The sequence below is a fragment of the Anas acuta genome, chromosome 4 (assembly GCF_963932015.1).
Source record: "Anas acuta chromosome 4, bAnaAcu1.1, whole genome shotgun sequence".
In the NCBI taxonomy this organism is placed as follows: Eukaryota; Metazoa; Chordata; class Aves; order Anseriformes; family Anatidae; genus Anas; species Anas acuta.
The window spans coordinates 43,111,498-43,131,223 of NC_088982.1; the positions used below are offsets into that span (position 1 = coordinate 43,111,498).

Here is a 19,726-nt window from a genome sequence, read left to right on the forward strand (position 1 = left end):
TTATCAATTAAAAGCCAGTACATCACTGGCAGCAAAAACATCTTTTATCCTATAATGATTTACTGTTTTATCAATGTGTGAATCTTGGGAAAACAACATTTAGTCTTCTGTCAAAACAGGTCCTATCAGGACCCACGAATTGCTTTATGCCCAGTTAGCTTAAGTATTCTCTAACCTGATCCTCTTTCACCAAGTGCATGTCCCCATCATGGTGCCTTGTAGGCACTTGCTTATATGCAAATGCTTGAGGTGAGCGTTGGAGGTGACCCTGTTTTGCTGATTAGGTGCTCCCACATTCACATCACCCCAGGCCCTTGCAGAAGACCCAAGCAGTACAGTACAGCCATGTCTCAGCTGCTCTAGCCCTTTATCTACATAGGACCTGAGTCAAAAATCCCAAAGCCTCTGGTAAAACCTTTGCCAAACTACTTCCAGGACCTACCCAAAACAGACATCTTACTACCACATTTCAGAGCTCTACCCTGTTCGCAATAGTCATTGAATCTTCGCAATAAAACCTCCGAATGCCCATATGTGGCAAGCATTTGCTGTTTACATAGCCATTAGCCAATCTTTCCAGAAGATTTCTTTCTTGCATGCCGTTTTCTTACTTGGGTTACAAGTGCAAAAAACAGAGGCCTGTAGTAATATGTTTTAATAGGCAAAAACTCAAACATGAAGTCACAGCCACAATTTTTTCAGATGTGCTTTTCACTGTAGTCTTAGGGCAACAGAAAAAGCTATTTTTTTTCCTGCTTTCATCATTAGTTTTAGTTTCAAATTTCTTTTTCAGGCTGATTTCTACATTGAAAGCAAGATTTAATCAAGAATTACATAGCTTAAGACTGCTTTGCAGAGCTCTGATTGATTGAGTCAGACTTCCTTTAGTCATATGACAAATGAATGGAATAAAGGATGAGCAGTCTCCCTGTCTGATCCCTCCATGCTCTGTGATGTTCACTCCAGCCTTAGCAAAACTGCTTTTTAAGATCAGTCTAAAAATACAGGTCAGAGCCTCTCACAAACCCACTGTATCAAAGGAATATGCAAATCTTTCCTTGTTCCATATTCTCCTCAGCCTCCCACTACAATTATTAAATTACAGGGTATTAATAGAAACTAAATAAAGCACTCTGAAAAGATGAATTCCAAAGATTCAAAATTCAAATGCCAAATACAGAGCAATTAGGTTCTTAAATAATTCTTATCACATTTCATGCTAATATTAGCACATCCAAAAAACAATAGAAAACTGCAATATTCTCAGAGACGCTCAATTGAAACAGTAGAGTAAAGCATAGAGAAAGAATCTTGATTTCTTATATTTTGATGTTATGCACAAATAACATTTATCTCCAGCTACAACAGTAAAAATCATTTTGCTCTCTGGAAAGAATTCATAATATTTATATGATGATACCAAGAAAAAATTGTGGTTTTGTTTTGCAAACCAATGCAATAGCAAAAATGAGGCTGTTCTGCTTAGATTTTTCAGAGAACTCAAATTAGCACAAACTTTTACTTAATTGGACTTTTCAAGTAAGTATGCAGCAATGAGCATTAATCTCTCCTCATTGCTTTTTAAAACCTTTATGTCTATCCAGGTCCCATAGCCTTACAGATTTTAATGGTCTTAATGAAGAAAAAGAGCATTGTTATTCAATTTGACTCAAGCAGATCTCCATTCAGAATGACAACGTCGCCATTCACAATGCTATTGTTAGAGTTGTGTCATCCTTTCTATTTTAAACCTTGTTTTCCAGGAATTTTTAACCTGCCAGTAATTTTTCTTTCTTGAGTCTGTAGGCAAGCAAAGTTGATCAGTTGGTTGGTCAGTCGGTCAGTCTGTCTGTCTATTACCTACACATATAATCTACACACATGCAGTACACATTGCTGAATGACAGAATCATCCATTTGAGAATCATCTACTAGAGTATCACTTCAGTGAGCTCAAAAGCACTGCTTTTTTAAGAAGAGGAGTTTGGCAAATGATTTACTGACAATACAGTCAAATTCATTTTGATTTCTTGATGACTAAAAGAACCTAATTGAATATTTGCAGGACTGAGGTTTAAATATTTGCTTGTTATTGCTTGTGATTCTTTGCATGAACCAGATCTCCAGGACCTTTCTCACACAGAACAGGTATATATAACAAGGCATCACAGGCTAAGCAGACATTCTGTTTCTATCATTATTTAATATCTTATAATGTATTACATAATTTTACCACATTTGATGCATATGCTATACTGGAGATGACTGCATACCAGAGAAAGTTTGTGAAATTTAAGTTTACATTTTGCACATCTGTAAATGTACAAAGGTCTAAATCATCATGTTCAGATTGCCAGGTTAGAGCAAGGAAGGTAAATGGAAAATGGGTCCCTGCCTTGATGCTGAGTGAAAGCAACTGTGTATCAGGAAGAAATACAAGATCTGAGGTCCCCAATCTGTGTAAGCATCATTTCTTATGTATCTTCTTCCTTTTGAGCATGGTATTCCAGGCAGCCACAGGAAACTGAGGCTTTTTACTGCAGCAAGTCTGTGCAACATCTTCATCAACATAAATACACCATCTTCCTCTTTTCACATTAGAACTGCACTGGCTGCAAAGACAGGGCATTCTCGGTGATTGTGGACGCCTAATTAGCCTCCCCCTGTTTTCCCCTCCCAAAGGACATCAACACATCTACAACACAGCTCAGCTCTCACACCTTCTACATCCTACACTCCCACAGGATTTTCTTCAGCAAACCCAAACAGCCCATCTGCCTCGCATGTGGTTGGAATGCAAAGCTCGTTTTCATTTCATAAATCTGATCACACTACCGTTGCTCCTACATATTAATGGTGCTACAACAGCTGCCTTGGATTTAAATCTCCTTTACTTCCATGTGCTGTACTGGTAACCATAAAAGGAATTTTTGACTTTCTAAGTGACGTGATCCAAACCAGGAGCTGAGCATAACCTGGAGTTACATGCCATCTCAGCATGGCATAAGATACTTGCTCTAGGGTACAGAGTTTGCAATAACATACATGAAAAACTGTCTGAAGCAAGAATGAAACTTGGATATTAGCTGAGTATCCTTAGCTACCTATGCAGCTCTCAGAGAAAAAAAAAATATTAGAAGAAAAAATCTAGAAGAAAATTTTTGCTTTCTAAATGCTGGACCAACTTCTTGAAAAAAATGGAAGGTGAAAGGAACAGATGGTTCTCTCTCAGACCAGGGAAGAATGAAGGGAGACAGTAGGATTGAGAGCTAGTGAAAAAACTGATATCTGAACTCTACTTCCCTTTTCTTCCTTTTTTTTCCCTCCTCTTCTCTCTGACAAACAAAACAATACAAGTTTGCAATAACTGGTATGACTGCAGAAGTCACTGAAAGATTATCAGAGGCTGGAGAAAAAGCTCTCAGCCCTTGAAAAGCTGCATTCACAGAACCATGTTTGATACATTCAAAATGCCCAGTAAGTGAAAATCAATTTCTGGAAGAAAACAATTACATATCATTTGAGGCTAGATCCCTACTCTGGACCTAATATCAAAGGTCAGATTAGGTATTGATTTATGTATTCTCCTTCAAGACACGTGAAATGGAAATTTAAATAATCTCTCCTTCACTAATAAGAGTACTAAATAGCAGATAGCAAATACATCAGCTGCTTCTGAATACATATCTGTACAAATTATGTACATTTAAGAAGATGGCTGATTTGATTTTCTAATCAGAAATTATTTAACGTGTTTTCTTGCTCTAAAAGGTGATCATTTTAAGACTGCCACTGCAGAAGTGAAAATTTCCCATTTACTAGCTGGCAGTACAGTCAGAATATGCTTTGAGCTGACTAGATGTATTATCACCTGTCAGCTATTTAGAGCTCCTATTAAGTTAGAAGATAGACCCACAATGAGTTGGGGAAAACTACATCTGTTTCCAGACATCAAGCTGACATTTCCTGGAAAGAAAATGCCCCACCTGTTCACTGTAGTCTTTGGAACTGCCAATAGGGCAAGCAGACATCATTTGCAGGATAACCAACTAAAAACAAATTAGTGATTATTAAAACTTTGCCACTACATTATTAACTGCAGTACGTTAGTCAAGACTGGAAACATTTGTATTAAATATGGCACCTGCTGGAGACTATTCAAGAGAGCAAATCAGATACAGGAATAAAGCCAGTAGCAATGACGCTGGGGAAAAAGGTTCTTCAATTAAATGAAACCCTGTTTTCTTAGTATTTTGACTGGAAACTGCATCCACGTTGATGCTGAACACTTTCTTATAATATGGCCAATGTTTTATTGATCTATATGTCTATTAATCCCAGAGCCTGGCTTTATGGGATGTAGCAATGAAAATAACTGTAGGTATGAAGCTTCTTTTGTTTCTGTGTTTTTTGTTTCGTCATATGCATCAGTTGCTATTGAGATATCATTGTGAACTCAACCAATCCAATCACTAAGATCATTGTTTCAAATTTCATAATTTGAATTATATCTTCTGAGACATCTTTCCTGCTGTTAAATAAGGAGTTTGCTAAGCAACACTTCAGCATTTCTTTTTGTGATTGAAACCCTGATAGCAGTTATAAACACTAGAAAGTGGAAGTAGAAAGTGGGCAGTAGAAGATATTCAGCAATCTAATTCCCCTTGTATTCAAAATTTTCACTGCCATCAAGTAAAACAGATGCAACAGATATTTTGCCTATAATATCAAAAAACAAATCCAAGAAGGCTTTTCAGCAGGATCATAAAGTGTGTAGTTTTCATCGATTTCTATGGATGTCCACTAAATATTTTGTATATTTTTCAATAATTTAATTTTTACAAATTACATGAAAACATAAACATATTAATGAAAACTAGCACACTAACCAGTTAGATCAGGCAAAAAAGAATTATAAAAATAAATAAATAAGTAAATAAAGAATATAATGTGTGCAATAATAAACAGTGAAGAAGTTCCAAAAGCCAAGAAAGTATGATTTAAAGAATTTCTAGTTTCATTAAAAATTACTCAGTTTTAGAAATCAATCTTGCGAATGGATTTCACATTCTAAGGACTACAAGTACAAATCACAGATTTGACAGCTTTGATTTTTTTTTTTTTTGACAGAACACACAAAGTTATATTTGTGTTTAGTTAACTTTATTTTTTTTATTTTTTTTTAAACAAAAAGCCTTCCCTGTACAATTGCTTTTACCCCAGAAAACCTCACACTAGCCTTGTTTTGGTTAAAATTACCAGGAAGATTGCAAGCTATCTCCATATATCTATCCAGGAAGGGGAGACAGTAATTGTAATCTTAAAAAAAAAAAAATCAAATAAAGTTACTCAGATTCACCATTCTGAATCTGATGCTCTTCATCTGTAATATTTCAATTTTATTTTCTAATGGATGTGATTTCTGTGTTACGCTTGTATCATTCCCAAAAGAATTCTGAAATACAGCTCTTCTTGCTGTGGAATTCCAAAGCTTTTAAGTTATTAAAATTGTATGCCTTTGTATACTTCTATACATGTAATTTCTTTGAGGCTATTATGGTCCTCTGAAATCAAGGCTTTGTTGCAACCACCGAAGTCAGAGATAAGTGCCTTTTAAATTTTACTCTGATTTTTCTTCTTCTATCTACCCTGGACTGGGAAAAATACTAGGAAATCGGTTGAATTATTGATTGTATAACAATGTCAGTAATTGCCAAAAGTTTAAACTTAAATTTTCCATTTGCATGTATTGCTTTAATAGGAGACTAAATGATAACATCGTCTTCCTATTCTATTAGTTCTTCATGAAGAACTGCATGCATTTTATTATTCCATATGAATTATGAAATCCTTATTCAAGTGAGATCAAATGGTAGGAAAGAACTATGAGAAATCCCACATAGTTTGCAAGTATTTCTAATGAATGGGAAATTTTCATTATCTTTCCTGTTCAGGAGATGAACTTAATGCTATGTTCTTGTAACTGAACACTACCTATCTGGTATTCCTGTTAATTTGCAAGCAAAAGTGATATTCACTTATTAATTTATAGAACAGACTTCTGCATCTAACTGCTGGGACACAAAATACCTCCAGAGCATTTGCGGGTTGGACAAATATTTCTTGTTCTGCAATGAAGTCATGAGGATGATTTTTCATAGAACTTTAAATCCCTAACATAAGGGCAGAATTACCACTAGGTTAATACTCAAATTCTTTATGTAAGATGCTTGCAGCCCTTTAAGAAACCTTCAGGTTGATAAACAAAGGCTAACTTGACTCTTATTATACATGAAGTCTCAACTCAATCTGAATTTTGTAATATTTATAAAAGAAATATTTATAAAAGGTATAAACAGCAAGTAAACAGTGCTGGGTGTGTGGGGAGGCTACGCTCCACCAACACGCACACACGAACATCAAACATTCTAAATATACAGAACATTGCTTTTACATACTAAACCCAAGTATGCCTATACATACAAACAACAATCAGGAAAGGTAACAAACAATCCTTTAAGTTCCATGACTTAACAGTCTCCATTTTCCATTCTTTTTTGAACAATATGTCTTGCTTTAATTTGTCAAGCAACTCGGTCTTCAGGCTTTATGTATCCTGTTCTTACCGGATCAAAGAAAAGCATATCCATCTCCTTATCAAGGGCAATGAGGCCTGGGTCAAAAGGCACATCCAGGTCAACAGGGGGCGTAACAGCAAAAGCCTTCCATGGCGGTAGCAGCAGAGGGGCCCATGGTGTAGCAGTGGGATCGGTAAAGGAGCCCGCAGCTCCCTCATGGTCTGGCAAACCACACATTTTTGACTGCGGCCCACAGGGCTCTTTAAGGCCTCAGAGGTTACCTGCTCACTAGTGCTGAGCAATTCCAGTGCAACCTTGTCGTTTTTAGTTGCAGAGTCCCACACCTTGACCTCAGTTTGTTTCCATGTTTCAGGCTCATAAACTATCCAATTGTTAATAAGGAGAATAAGCTGTAAGGTTACCAGGACAGTCTTTGTTCCTAAGGACGTATGATTCCCCATAATGCGCAACTGCTTACCACGATCGCCTCATGAAGATAGGTTCAGCCAGACTCAGCAAACCTCTCAAAGAAGCTCATAGAGAAAGTTGCTGGAAATAGGCGCACCGGAACTGGAAAGAAGCTCAAGCTGAGAGAAGCGGACCCACGCACACAACTGCCCCTCGCTGGTTAGCAGCTTTTCTTCGATATGCTTTTCTTCGATCTGGTAAGAATGGGATACATAAGGCCTGAAGACCAAGTTGCTTGACAACTTAAAGCAAGACATATTGTTCAAAAGGAATGGAAATTGGAGACTTGTTTGTAATCAAGAAAAGGAATGGAAAATGGAGGCTGTTAAGTCATGGAACTTAAAGGATTGTTTGTTACCTTTTCTGAATGTGCATATGTATAGGTGTACTCGAGTTTATTAAGTCATGGAGCTTAAATGATTGTTTGTTACCTTTCCTGACTGTTGTACGTATGTATAGGCATACTCAGCTTTAGTATGTAAAGCAATGTTCTATATATTTAGAATGTTTGATGTTCGTGTGTGCGTGTTGGTGGAGCATGGACTCCCCACACACCCAGTGCTGTTTACTTGTCTTTTATACCTTTTATAGCTTTTATACCTTTTATAGCTTTTATACATTTTATAAGTATGAATATTACAAAATTCAGATTGAGTTGAGACTTCATTTATAACAGCATCAAATGACAATCAAGTAATAAATAGTAGATAAGAAAAGAATAAATATTTTTGGCTGCTATCTTTGATATTTATAAAATTTGTCTTGGTTCACAATGAAATAATGATACTCCAGTTCAGTAGAACTTTAAAACAGTGACAGCTTGATTTAAATTTTTCTTTTTTATTTTGAAATGTTTGAAATTTATATTTCAACTACTTTGAAGGAGATTTTGAAACAAAAAGTATCACTGTAAAATACTGACATCTTTCACTCAGAGGGTGCTGAAAAAAAGGATGCTGACTACTTCAGGCAAAAATAAAAATATTCCCAAAAGCAGTATCTGCTCTTTCCTTTTCAGTATTTGATTAAATATAAATATCAATAATTATACCTCTAATATTCATATATATATATATATATATTTACATACAAATGCATATAAGTATATATGCTTATATATTGATACAATTCTATTTCTCATGATCAAATTATTTTGGAAAACTTCTTAGAAGACACATTTCTAAAACTGCAAAAGAAATGTTATACTAATACTATTCCTCAAAAATTGCAATGAATTAAGCTTTACATTTAGGAAATATCAGTTTAGTTTAGTAGATGCAGAGCAGTTTAGAAATTATCTTAAATGTGCATTGTGAGAATTCTGGATAATCCTAGTATATGTGAAAATGGTTCAAGCCTGACACTGTGAAAACACCAGCAAAATAACATGAGTACTTGGTGATGTTTTTCCATAATTCTAACTTGGGCATGTCTCTGCATCTTCTAAGCAAACTTTCAGATGACCATGCTTGAGTAATGCAAAGCCTATTTGAAAGTCAGTATAAAGTCTTCATGCTCTGTTATTTGTTTTTCAGTGGGCCCAGTTAATCTAATCAGGAAACAGACATAGAACTGTGAGATTTAATTGACTAGTCACAAACATGCATACAGGTCAGATTTCAAACCCCGACTTTGCAATGTGATGGATGAAATTTTAGAAAACTGCAGTTACTCTAAGAACTTCTTAAAAATAAAACTAGACCAGAGTTGGATTCTGTAAAATTGCTGGATATATTTCATTACTAAATGATCAGCAACCTAAGTGCCACATTCACATCACAGAACCATATAAAAATGGACTGGAAGGAATCTGACATCTCCCTTTTGCCTTCTTCTAAAAAATTTCAAACAACCTATTTTTTATTTCTCATGAAATAAAATTCTTCTTTTCTAAGCAGTCAAGCTGTCATTTCCAATATTTTAAAAGGCTTTTTAGGCCAAATTTTACTTCAGATTCCTTTGATAACCAGCACAGCTAAAGAAGCTAAGGTGGGCTATAAAGTGAAATGCCACACAGTAAAAGAGCCACAATTGTCACCTTAAGTGAGACACTGAGATGCCACTACATTATCTAAATCTTCTACAAACACTTATGTTGATGTGCAGCTTTCCTGTCTCACTGTATACCCTGCAAACATTTACAAAATACAGGCCTTTCAGTATAGTCTTGAGCTTTCATTTGTGAGTCCGAGTGCTGCATTCCCATATGCTTTTTAGACAGCTTTACAATCCCCCAAACTATAGCAAGCCATACTGCCAGGCTAAGACAGAGGAAGAAGCAGCTTTGCAGAAATGCGAAGGAAAAAATATAAACATACAGTAGATATTGCTAGGCCTAGCCCACTGGGCATATATTGTTGGTCACAGCATGGATCTGACACTGTGGGGTATATTTACAGCATGGGGTATGGAGAACTACACACACAAACAATCGTGAGAACAGTGTATTTATTCTTATGTGAAATGCATTGAAAATTGACCCTGTTGGGATGTAAATGAGGAATTGGATTGTTGTGGAAATTCTACTGGTTCATGTGCTTTTGAAATGTTGAATTTTCTTTTAAAGTGATCAAAAGTGTCTTTGAGTCACAACAGTCAAAGATGGCAAAGACCACATATTGCTCTAATTCTGTTCTTCAAGACATCTTGCAGAGATTAATGCTTGAAAGATATTATTAGAACTTTTTATTCCTTTACCCCAAACTGACACCATATGAAAAGCTTGCTATGATAGCTCTTCAATATTGTCTCTTTTTATTTTCGAAGCTATACCATGTAAATTAAACTGGGAAAATCACATCAAAGCAAAAAGAAAGAGCTAATATGCACTACATACAAAAATTTAAACACCTGCCATATCCTCTCTTGCCTAGGTAGTAGAATAATCACTCTACCCCTTGAAGCATGAGTGCTTTATCTTTCCATTTTGCCTTCCTTCCTCCCTGCTTCTTTCTTTCCCCACAGAATTGCTGAGTCCATGTTTATGAAGCTCCTTCTGAAGTATAGGATATGAGTGAACAGTATTACAATGCTCTTAATTGGTAGGACATAGTACTTCCAGTGCTTTTTTATCACAGTTTAGTCTAGCAGTGGAAGGAGTTGACAGATTTGTGTCTGTCTAAATATTGTTGGGAAACCATCCCTTGCAGAGACTCCTTACACCCATGAGAAAGTTAGCGATAAGTAAGCAGGCTACTTAAGGCATACACCAGAAGGTTGTAAGGGACTGATCTAAAGCACCACTGTAGATTTCCATTGACTTCCCGAGACTCCGGAGATAAACACTGTGTTTCCAAATTAGTTTCTCAAGGAAGAGATTATCTTCACAAACCTTTTGCAACCTCACTCCTCCACTCAAATTAACCACACTAAGTCCATTGCCATGCTATCAATATCAATAGTTTCAACTTATATTCATTTCTAGCAAGCACGGTAACATTATGTTTTTGTGGTATTATTTCTTTATTGCAGTAAAACATTGGAAAAAAATATTTTACTGAAAACAAAAATGAAACACATTTTCACTCCATAGAGGAGCAAGACTTTTGTTACAGATAAAGTAAAAAAAAAAAAAAAAAAAAGTCCTTCCTTTAACTATCAAAAGGAAATATTGTACCACAAGCCTCACCGAGAAAAGCTGATTTTTTTATGTCATCATTAATATCATTATACTGCTTAGCATTTAATAAAATTGTTCACGTAGCAAACTGAAAGTATTGCTCAATCACACATACTATTATTCAAATAAGGAGCTTCCTTCACCTAAAATCAATTCAAAAAAGTGAGTTTGAAATATTATCCCATTCTCATATATTGAAACTGGGATATGTGGAAAGTTGAAATGTTTGAAAAACTTACCACAGTGACAAAATTGAATGTGAATTAAACCTTGATGCCCTGACCTTTTAATCAGTAAAGCAATCTGAATACAAAAGCTGGCAAATAAATTGAGTAGGAAGATGCATTTTTATATAGTTATTTTTCCAATGGGAAATGAGTATTATCTTCCATTTTCCAGTTAAAAAATGCAGTGAAGATTACTCATGCTTAAAAGAGATGTTAGCACACTACTTACTGGTAATGTAGGAGCAATAATAGTTGATGTAAGTGCAGAAGTTTTATGAAAACATGCCTTGTATATCAATGATATGAACAAAACTATTGTATTTCAAAAAGGGTTTAAAAGCTTGATTTCTGCTTATTTAAGCACACGTCTAATTTTTATACTTAGATTAGAAATTCACAGCACACTGCACCAGAATCTGTAATTTACATATACAGCATAAACATATGCCTATGGGAACTTCCACATTTGAATTAAATACAATCACAGTTCAGAGATTATTTCTCTCAGATTAGATCTCTGCCAGATAGCAAAAGACCTTTCAATAGATGAGTTGGGAAGTGGTTTTCAATGTTTCTCAATTACTTGCGGAATGCTTGGCGCATCTCAGAAGCCACAGAAACAGACACAGTAAGCAAAAAAGGGGTGTATGTATCTTGCTGTGTTTATGAGTATTAATGGTGGAACAAAATAAATTTGCAGGGCTATCCAGAGCTAAAATGCCTATTGGAAGAGGAGTCTCTGTGCTACAGAAAGTCCTCCTTCAATAGACTAATCTCTTCTCAAGGCAACTACTGCATCACTCTTGTCAACCAGTTTAATAACTGCTGTAACTCAAGAAGATGCTATACTCCGGTCACTGACCAAAACAACTCAAAAGCACTCCAGAGGTAGATCTTACCATATACATCATAATCTCATTTGAAGATCTATTTTTGTCTCCTCTACTATTCTTGTCTGTATTATAATCAAAATCTGACAAACCAATATGCTACCAAAGATCTGAATAAACAAATTAAAAGAGAAGTCCTTATCTAGAATATTGACTACCATGAGGAGAGCATTTAAATATTTCCGGCCTTGGCAGACTTAAGTAACCTCACACAAATGGCACCTGTCTACAAGTGTTGTAAACCAGCCTTGCTGCATTAATGTCAATGGATTTATAACCATTTCTTGAAGACAGGCATCAAAAAAAAGTATAATTCAAAAAAAAAAAAGAAAAAGTATAATTCAAAAAAAAGTATAATTCAGCATATTACAGTACCAGTTCAAGTATAGTTAAAGAGACTGTTAATGAAACAATAGGAATGGGGAAGAGCCTTTGCACATTTTCCTTAAATGTACCTGTATACTTGCAGGTAAAAAGAGTAATCCTTTTATAATTCATTTTCAACCCAAGGCTTACAGCTATTAGAGTCATGAATTATTATTTATGAAAATACAGTCATGAAAAATTAGTTAGTTTAAAAACAGATCCCGCAGTTTAAGGTTTGAGTGAGGCTGAAAGTATTTTTTGAATAATAATTTCTTCAACACAGCAGCTGTCATGGGGAACCTTGTGATAAGTGATAGAAGGAGACTGTCTTGTTATAACATCAAAGATGAGCACTACTGTCTTAATTTCAATCCAATCTTCCTTTTCCTCTGAATGCAATGCAAGAACACAGAACATTGTCTGGACAAAGTATGGCTTCTACTCACCTCCTCTTTCACTAATTTCTTCTGTCCATCCATCATCTGATTTATATATACATTTTCAACATAATGTATGCTTGCAGAGCGGAACACTTTTCTGTCACTGTCCTTAAATTCCACTTCTTTGTGCAACCTACAGAGTGCTACGGAGTGCTGTCTTTGGACCCAAACCATAGGAATAGGTTTACAGTCTAAATGTACTACAGGAAATTCCCTTGAAGGTGTGGGAGCAAATTGGCCTTCAATTTCTAACATACAGCTTGGCTGCTGGTACTTATTAAAGTGAGGGGAAAGGGCATAAGAAGCGTGAAACATAGAGCATTTAGTACATTTAGTATACAGAATTTTACTCTGATATTTTCTCTGACTCCAAGCTTGTTATGAGGAAAACTCTCCTTACTCTGACATTAAAGAAAAACAAAACAAAACAAAACAAAACAAAACAAACAAAAATACTCTCTCCTGCTCACACAGTCCCTGACTGCAATCATCACCCGTTTCTCAGTGGCATCATGCACTGAGACAAACAAGTGCTTGGACTTTGCTATGGCACTGTAGCCTTAATGCTAGCATAGACCAGAGAGGCATGGTTTTCTCCTCTATCCCCTTTCTTCAGCACAGGCATTACAGAGTCTTTTTGAATGTCTAGATTCACTTGCCTGTAAATGTGGAGTTCCTCTGCTTACCTTCTAAGGCAAAAGTGGTAGAGGAACAGGTTTGTCCCTGAATTTGAACCTTCAGAGAAACTTCAACTTAACATATCCTTTTTAATATTAACACACATGGAAAAAAATGTTACAGGTTAAGTGTGATGCTCAGTTGCCAATTTAGATTTTGTGTTGGAAAGTCTTAAAAATCAGGAGTTTGAGCTAATTCTGTGGAAAGCCAATAAGTAAACAATATCAGTTTTATAAAAACATACAACAGTTCTTCAGCAGAGGATGAGGTAGAGCAGGGGGCATATTTTTCTGGAGATGTATGTGTTATAGAATACTAATGTGCTACTAATTTTTACCTGCTTTCTTGGATCCAACTTTTCCATCCAGCAGAGGGTGCAGCCATGGTAGTGGCACTGTAACTACATTCTTCACTTTTGCACCAAGGGGAGGAAATAATGTGAAAGCCATTTCAATTGCTTGATGTTTTTTGATGCTTCTTACAGAAGCTGTGGAAGCTGAAGAAAAGCAAAAGAAATGTTTAATGACCAACATATTTCCTCTGATACATATATGCAATTGACGTTCACAGTAATAACTCATACAGATAGATTTCTTTTTATGACTTTGTTAGAACACGTCAGGATGGAACTGTGAATTTCTGCAAGTTAAAAGGTTGAGATTTATAGAATGGTAGATTTATAGAAAGGTAGATTTATAGAATGTGCATGATTAAAAACCAGGACAAAGGTGCCAGTTTGGAAGGACTTAATTGATTATTGTTCTAATACTTCAGCTAGTTCAATATGTAGATATATTCTATAATGGCACTCACTAAATAAAATGGTTCAACCTTTTCTGAGTAGAGTCCAGTGATAAACATGACTAAGATTCTCAAAGGCATTCAAAACTTAATGGAAGATGAATGTGTAATTATTCTTCAGTCCCTTTGAAAATCTCATACTCAATACTTACTGTTTATTGATCACAAACAGTAGCACACCTTAAGTTAGAACATTAAATTACATGGTAGAATGAAATATTTATTAAAAGTACCCTGTTAAAAAAAAAAAAAAAAAACATAAACAGTGAAACTTCAAGTAAGAAATTATTTTCATCACAGTTTTGACACTGATCTTCAATAGCACCTGATCATAACAAATTTGAAAAAATGGAACAACTCTGACATGAAAAAGGGAGTCCAATCCTGCAAGCATATCACATGCATGTACTTACACCACACTCAGGAGGTATGAGTCCTAATGAGACAAAGGAGTTCAAATATGGAAAGCTTATTTCCTGGCTGCAGGAACAGTTAATGTAATGCAAATTTCTGTATATTACCTGTATTACCTTTCCGTGTTGGCAGTTAGAACAGCCAGTCTAGAAGCTTTTTTTTTTTTTTTTTTTGGGGGGGGGGGGGGAGGGGATAGTTTTCATCCTGATTAACACCAAATGCAACCCATGTCCAGAATGACACTCAGGGTAAGAATACCTGTTGCATCCTTTAGAAAAGGTCAATGAGCCATACGTCTTAGAGCATGGCATTGTTAATAAATGAGACTGCTAGCAATTTGGCTTATATCTGAAACTACATCTGTAGGTGAAAGGATCTATATTACACATGGAATACATTTCAAGGCCAACTCAGAACTGAACTTTCAATGTTTTGCTGTTACAGTTCAATAAAATCACTTTGTGTTACATTCATTTCTTTCCATATAAAATAAAGTGAATGTCACACTTTTTTGTCATACCATTTTTATTTAACACTTTTTTTCTATACCCATTAGTTAAAAAAGTTATAACAAGGCAAATCATTTATCAAAATGAAAAATGCTGTACTCCTTCAGCAAGGAAAGGGGAGTCTAAATAGAATGTCCCTGCTCTTAAATTAATGGAACCATCTTACATTTAATATTTTCTCTTAAGGAGTTATGTAAGCACTCCAAGATCATTAATGAAGAAGTACAGAATCGCAATTTACAGCTGAAGGGCAAAACTGCTAAAAAAGCATTTCAGAGTCATGTCATTGAGTGATACAGTGTAGGAAAATAAATGTAAGGATCATTGATATCCGATATCATAATTAAATGTCCAGAACAAATGGCAAGGAGAAAGGACAACAAAGTTCATTAAAATTTGACTTGGAACCTAAGCTTCAGGACTAATCAAACAGATGTACCAGGGAAGGCTCAGGTTTATAAACAAGAAGCCCTTTCATTTTAATTAACAGAATTTTAAAACTAGATTCTTTGTCACTATTCTGATTTTAAGACTAATTGTTATTATTTACAAGGATAACTCATTTATGTGCAGTTACGTTTCTGTCCCCTAGAACCACTACAGCAGTTCAGTTATCCATCATAAATCAAGCCTGCACTTGCCATTCAGACACTAACACACACACTCCCAGCCTTCTTTCTAAACAAACAAAAACATAAACAAACAAACAAAAAAAAAAACACAAACAAATAAAAAACAACAACTGGCATAGTAGATTTTCCCAGGCTTTCTTAGGTAATACAGTAACTGATCTTTTAATGTACAATACTTTTTTTGCAACAAAAGAAATCCACAGAAATCAGATGGAATTCATCCCAGTGAGCTAATGAAACTTGCAGAAATCATGTTGGAGCCACCATCTATTATTCTTCAGAACTAATGGAGAAAAGCCAAGGTCCCAGAGCTGGGAAATGACGAACCATATTACCTATTCTGAAGGGGGAAAAAAAGCCAAACTACCAGGGGAATTACAGAAAAGAGAATTCAAATTCAAATTGCCAAGTTAGCTAGCAAAGTGGTCAATTTGTAAGCTGTTACAAAAGCATGCTGAAAGGTGGGTAATAAACAGTAGAAATAGCAATTGGCAAAGATAAAGCGTGCCTATGATATAAATATGATTGAGCATGGGACTCCTGCTTAGCACTATTGCCACCACTCAATCCCTTAGTACAATCAGGCTGCCTTAAGACACTTCCACTTTTGCCAGCAGTTGTAATCGTCACCTTTTATCAGGCTTTAGGAGGAACAATCCACTAAACTAATCCTTCATTGTTTCCCAGAGCTTGGGCAGAAAAACTTTATTTTGGTAATGCCCCTTTACACCATTCAATCATTTTACAACATTAGAACACTCTGCATTTGTCAAACACTAAGCTTTAAATTGCATGCTGAGCACACCGAAAAGATTTACAGCATATAACAGAAGACAGAACATAGATCTATCACACTAGTATGAGAATATTCCAACATTGGGTTTAGGTCTACAGTCTCATAAGCTACAAAAGCAGTTTAAGAAAAAATTGCCAGGTTTTGGTTTGCAGTGTTTTAGGAAGGTCATTTCCCTGCTGGTTACAAGAAGCTTCTCATGTTGAAAATCAGCTAATAAAAATAGATTCCTCTTTGTTTTCACAGAACATGGGAACTAGAAACCAGCACACACACAAACACAGAACAAGCAGGTTTATCAGGAAACATACACAGAAACTCACACACAAAATGCTTTGCTGTTCAATTTAGCCCTGAAGTACTTTGATAAATAAGTTCAATGTTTCTGGAATACATTGTTAGGTACCAGAAAAGAAATCATTTTCTCCAGGGTGGGAAAAAGTATATAAGGAGCAACTTTTGCAAACTGATGGAAGAACCAAAATTCCTGTGCTTCTAAAAAGCAAGGGAGGCAAATAATCCCAGGTGCTAGCAAGGTCAGCAACCAGAATGAACACAGATACCTTAATAAGTTATTGACAAGTGCAAATGCAATAGGCAGACTTATGCTGATGCTAATTTAACATCTTTTACTCCACACTACCTGCAGTGAGAGAATGGTTTCCTTGCAAGGACTAGAGCATTCACTCTGTAATTCTATAAAACAGAAATGCTGTTCGCTGCTGGAATCAGGTCCGTAACAACTGACTATAAAAGCCACAGCAGCATGTTTTATTTATATAATTTCTTACTGGTATTCAGATTTTTTTAAGTTGTTATGAATCATTTTGAAGAAATCAGTTCTGTTAGCTTTCATGTACTCAATGAAAATATCTAAAAAGCAGAGATCACTTATGCTTATGATTTATTTTTAATGTAAGAGAATAACAACAATGACAATAATTCTCTCTAATATAAGAGAAAATAATCTAGAATGGTTAAAGCTGATGAGGATGATCAGTAATACAACAAAGAAAAGAATACATTTGCCTACTATTATGGTTGCATCTCTTTTGAAAAACACTGATGTATTCATAAAAATGTATCCACCATTACTTGCTTTTTTACTTTTATAGTTTTTCTCACCCTAGATTTTAGTTTTTCTGAATATTTGTCTGTATGTTCTGAACCACAATTGTAATCCAATACAAGGTATTACTATTTTTCCCTGATTTTTGTAGTTATGTGTTATTAATTTCAAGGGTATGAAAGCAATCCACATCTGGTACCTGACATCACACACCACTTTGCATTTAGTTTGTTAGTAGAAGAAAATATGTGGAATCAGAGAGATCTGATAAATAGAAATGTAAACAGAAATGTAAGAGAAATCCAAGCCAAATAGAATATACAAGAAAAACAGATACAGGTTAGGCTGTAATTTCCATTTTTTAATGTTTTGCAGTGTGCTTCAATTTTGTTCCCTTCAGTTTCTTTTCCTTCAGTTCTTCAAGAACGAATGTAAACTATCCGTGGAACCAAAGAAAATCCTCAGTTAATTTTAAATTATTTTACAATGTTGATTTATGTGTCAAAAATAAGACATTTAAAGGCTTGTGCCTCAAACTGGAGTAGCGTGGTACAGCTACTAGCTTTTTCTTGTCTACTGCTCAAACATAAAGAAGCAGGAGTAACATTCAAATGACTATGAAACCCACATACTTGTTGCCTTCTGTAAGTATTTAGAAATAGACTCACAGGATGAAGGGCCAAAACCCAATAATTACTTGATAGTATTGGAACAGAAATCCAAGGAAATCCACAGAATTTACCAAGTCCAGACCACAGCTCCAATATGCAGAGATTCCAAGTTTAAAAAAAAAAAAAAAGGAAAAAGAAAAAGGAGGGGAAAGTTTCAACTTCACACTCAAAATATCTGTTTTTCTTACAAAGTTACACTTTAAATCTTAAACTGTGATTAAAGTTCGTATTCAAAATGAAATGCCATGCATAACTCTAAAATATATTTTCATATTCCATACAATGAGATAGTCAGAACAGATATACAATATGCCTCTAAATGGATTGTGCTTCTGAAGCTCTGTTAGAATAAACTTTACATTTATTTTCATCAACATGGCAAACTTGTCTCATTATCCAGATTCATATTTGTCTTCCAGAGGACTTCGACTGTATGTGTTTGGTAGCCAACTCTCAAAAAAAAAGAAAAAGTGCATTCATCACTCCCCTAATATAGATATATGACAGCCTGAGGTGCAGTAAAGCTTGTATTGCCTCCAGCTTAGGATAACTATATTAATAACAGGTGGCAGACCTGTAAGTTTGATATATGTATTTTCTCAAACAACTCTCAAACAAAACTTTATAGAATATTACATATAAAAGAACTGATATGATTACTAAGGATGTAAAGTCAAGTACTTAATCATTACAATCCCTTTTCCATGTGCTATGGTCTTTAACTTCACAATACACATGATTTCTGTCTCCTTCATTGCATCAAGCTCACAGTATTCACCTTATGAATAGTTATGTGATATTTTGTTTTATCCTTTTTCAGTATGTTATCCCAGGACTTCATTATCATACACCACTCATGCTCTGAGCTGAAGACAGAATTAGTGATTTCATTGTGAGCTTCTTCATGGGACTCACAATGAGAGTTATCAGCTGTTCACAGACAACAACAAGTTAACCTTTCCAACAAACCAATGGAGGAACAGGTTTTATTTATGGCCATTTTACTGCTTAGGAGCTAAGGGATATTGGATCAGGTTTTTCAGTTAATTTGGTACACAAAAATGCAAGAAGGAGCCTAACCGTTTTCCCAAAAGTGCTAAAACACTCCATTTTCAGCATGCAGGTACTTCTGAAATTTCTTCTGAGACTATCCAAATCACTAGCTATGCAAATACATTTTAAAATCTGACCAACACTGATTAAGAATGATGGTATCCATGAATTGTGGGGTCCAGTCCCAGATACCTTGGATCTCATTTTAAGGGTGTTTGGCATTCTACTAAGATTTTATATGTTTTAAACACAAACTTCATGGTGCAGCAGAAATCTAAGTCTGAATTCTCAGCATTTTTGCAAATCAGTCATCAAGATCCCAAGTCAGGCATCCAAAAATACCGAACACCTCTGCAAACACTTTTACATAAATGAACTATCAGCAAAAAGAAACTCTTGTGGAGCTGCTGTGAGAAAAAATCAAATATGTAAGCACATACCTTTTACTTCCTAAAAAAAAAAATAAAAATAAAAAAAAAATAGAGGTGTCTTGACTGCATTCTCCTTCTCCATTAACT

The 19,726-nt window shown here is 35.3% G+C and overlaps 1 protein-coding gene across 1 annotated transcript in view; it reads right to left on the bottom strand.

Moving 5' to 3' along the window:
* Positions 1 to 19,726, bottom strand: part of IQCM (IQ motif containing M) — a 123,689-nt gene that overhangs the window by 11,915 nt on the left and 92,048 nt on the right. The window contains 1 exon segment of the mRNA XM_068680927.1: positions 13,604 to 13,762. Within this exon segment, the coding sequence (XP_068537028.1) occupies positions 13,604 to 13,762 (159 nt within the window).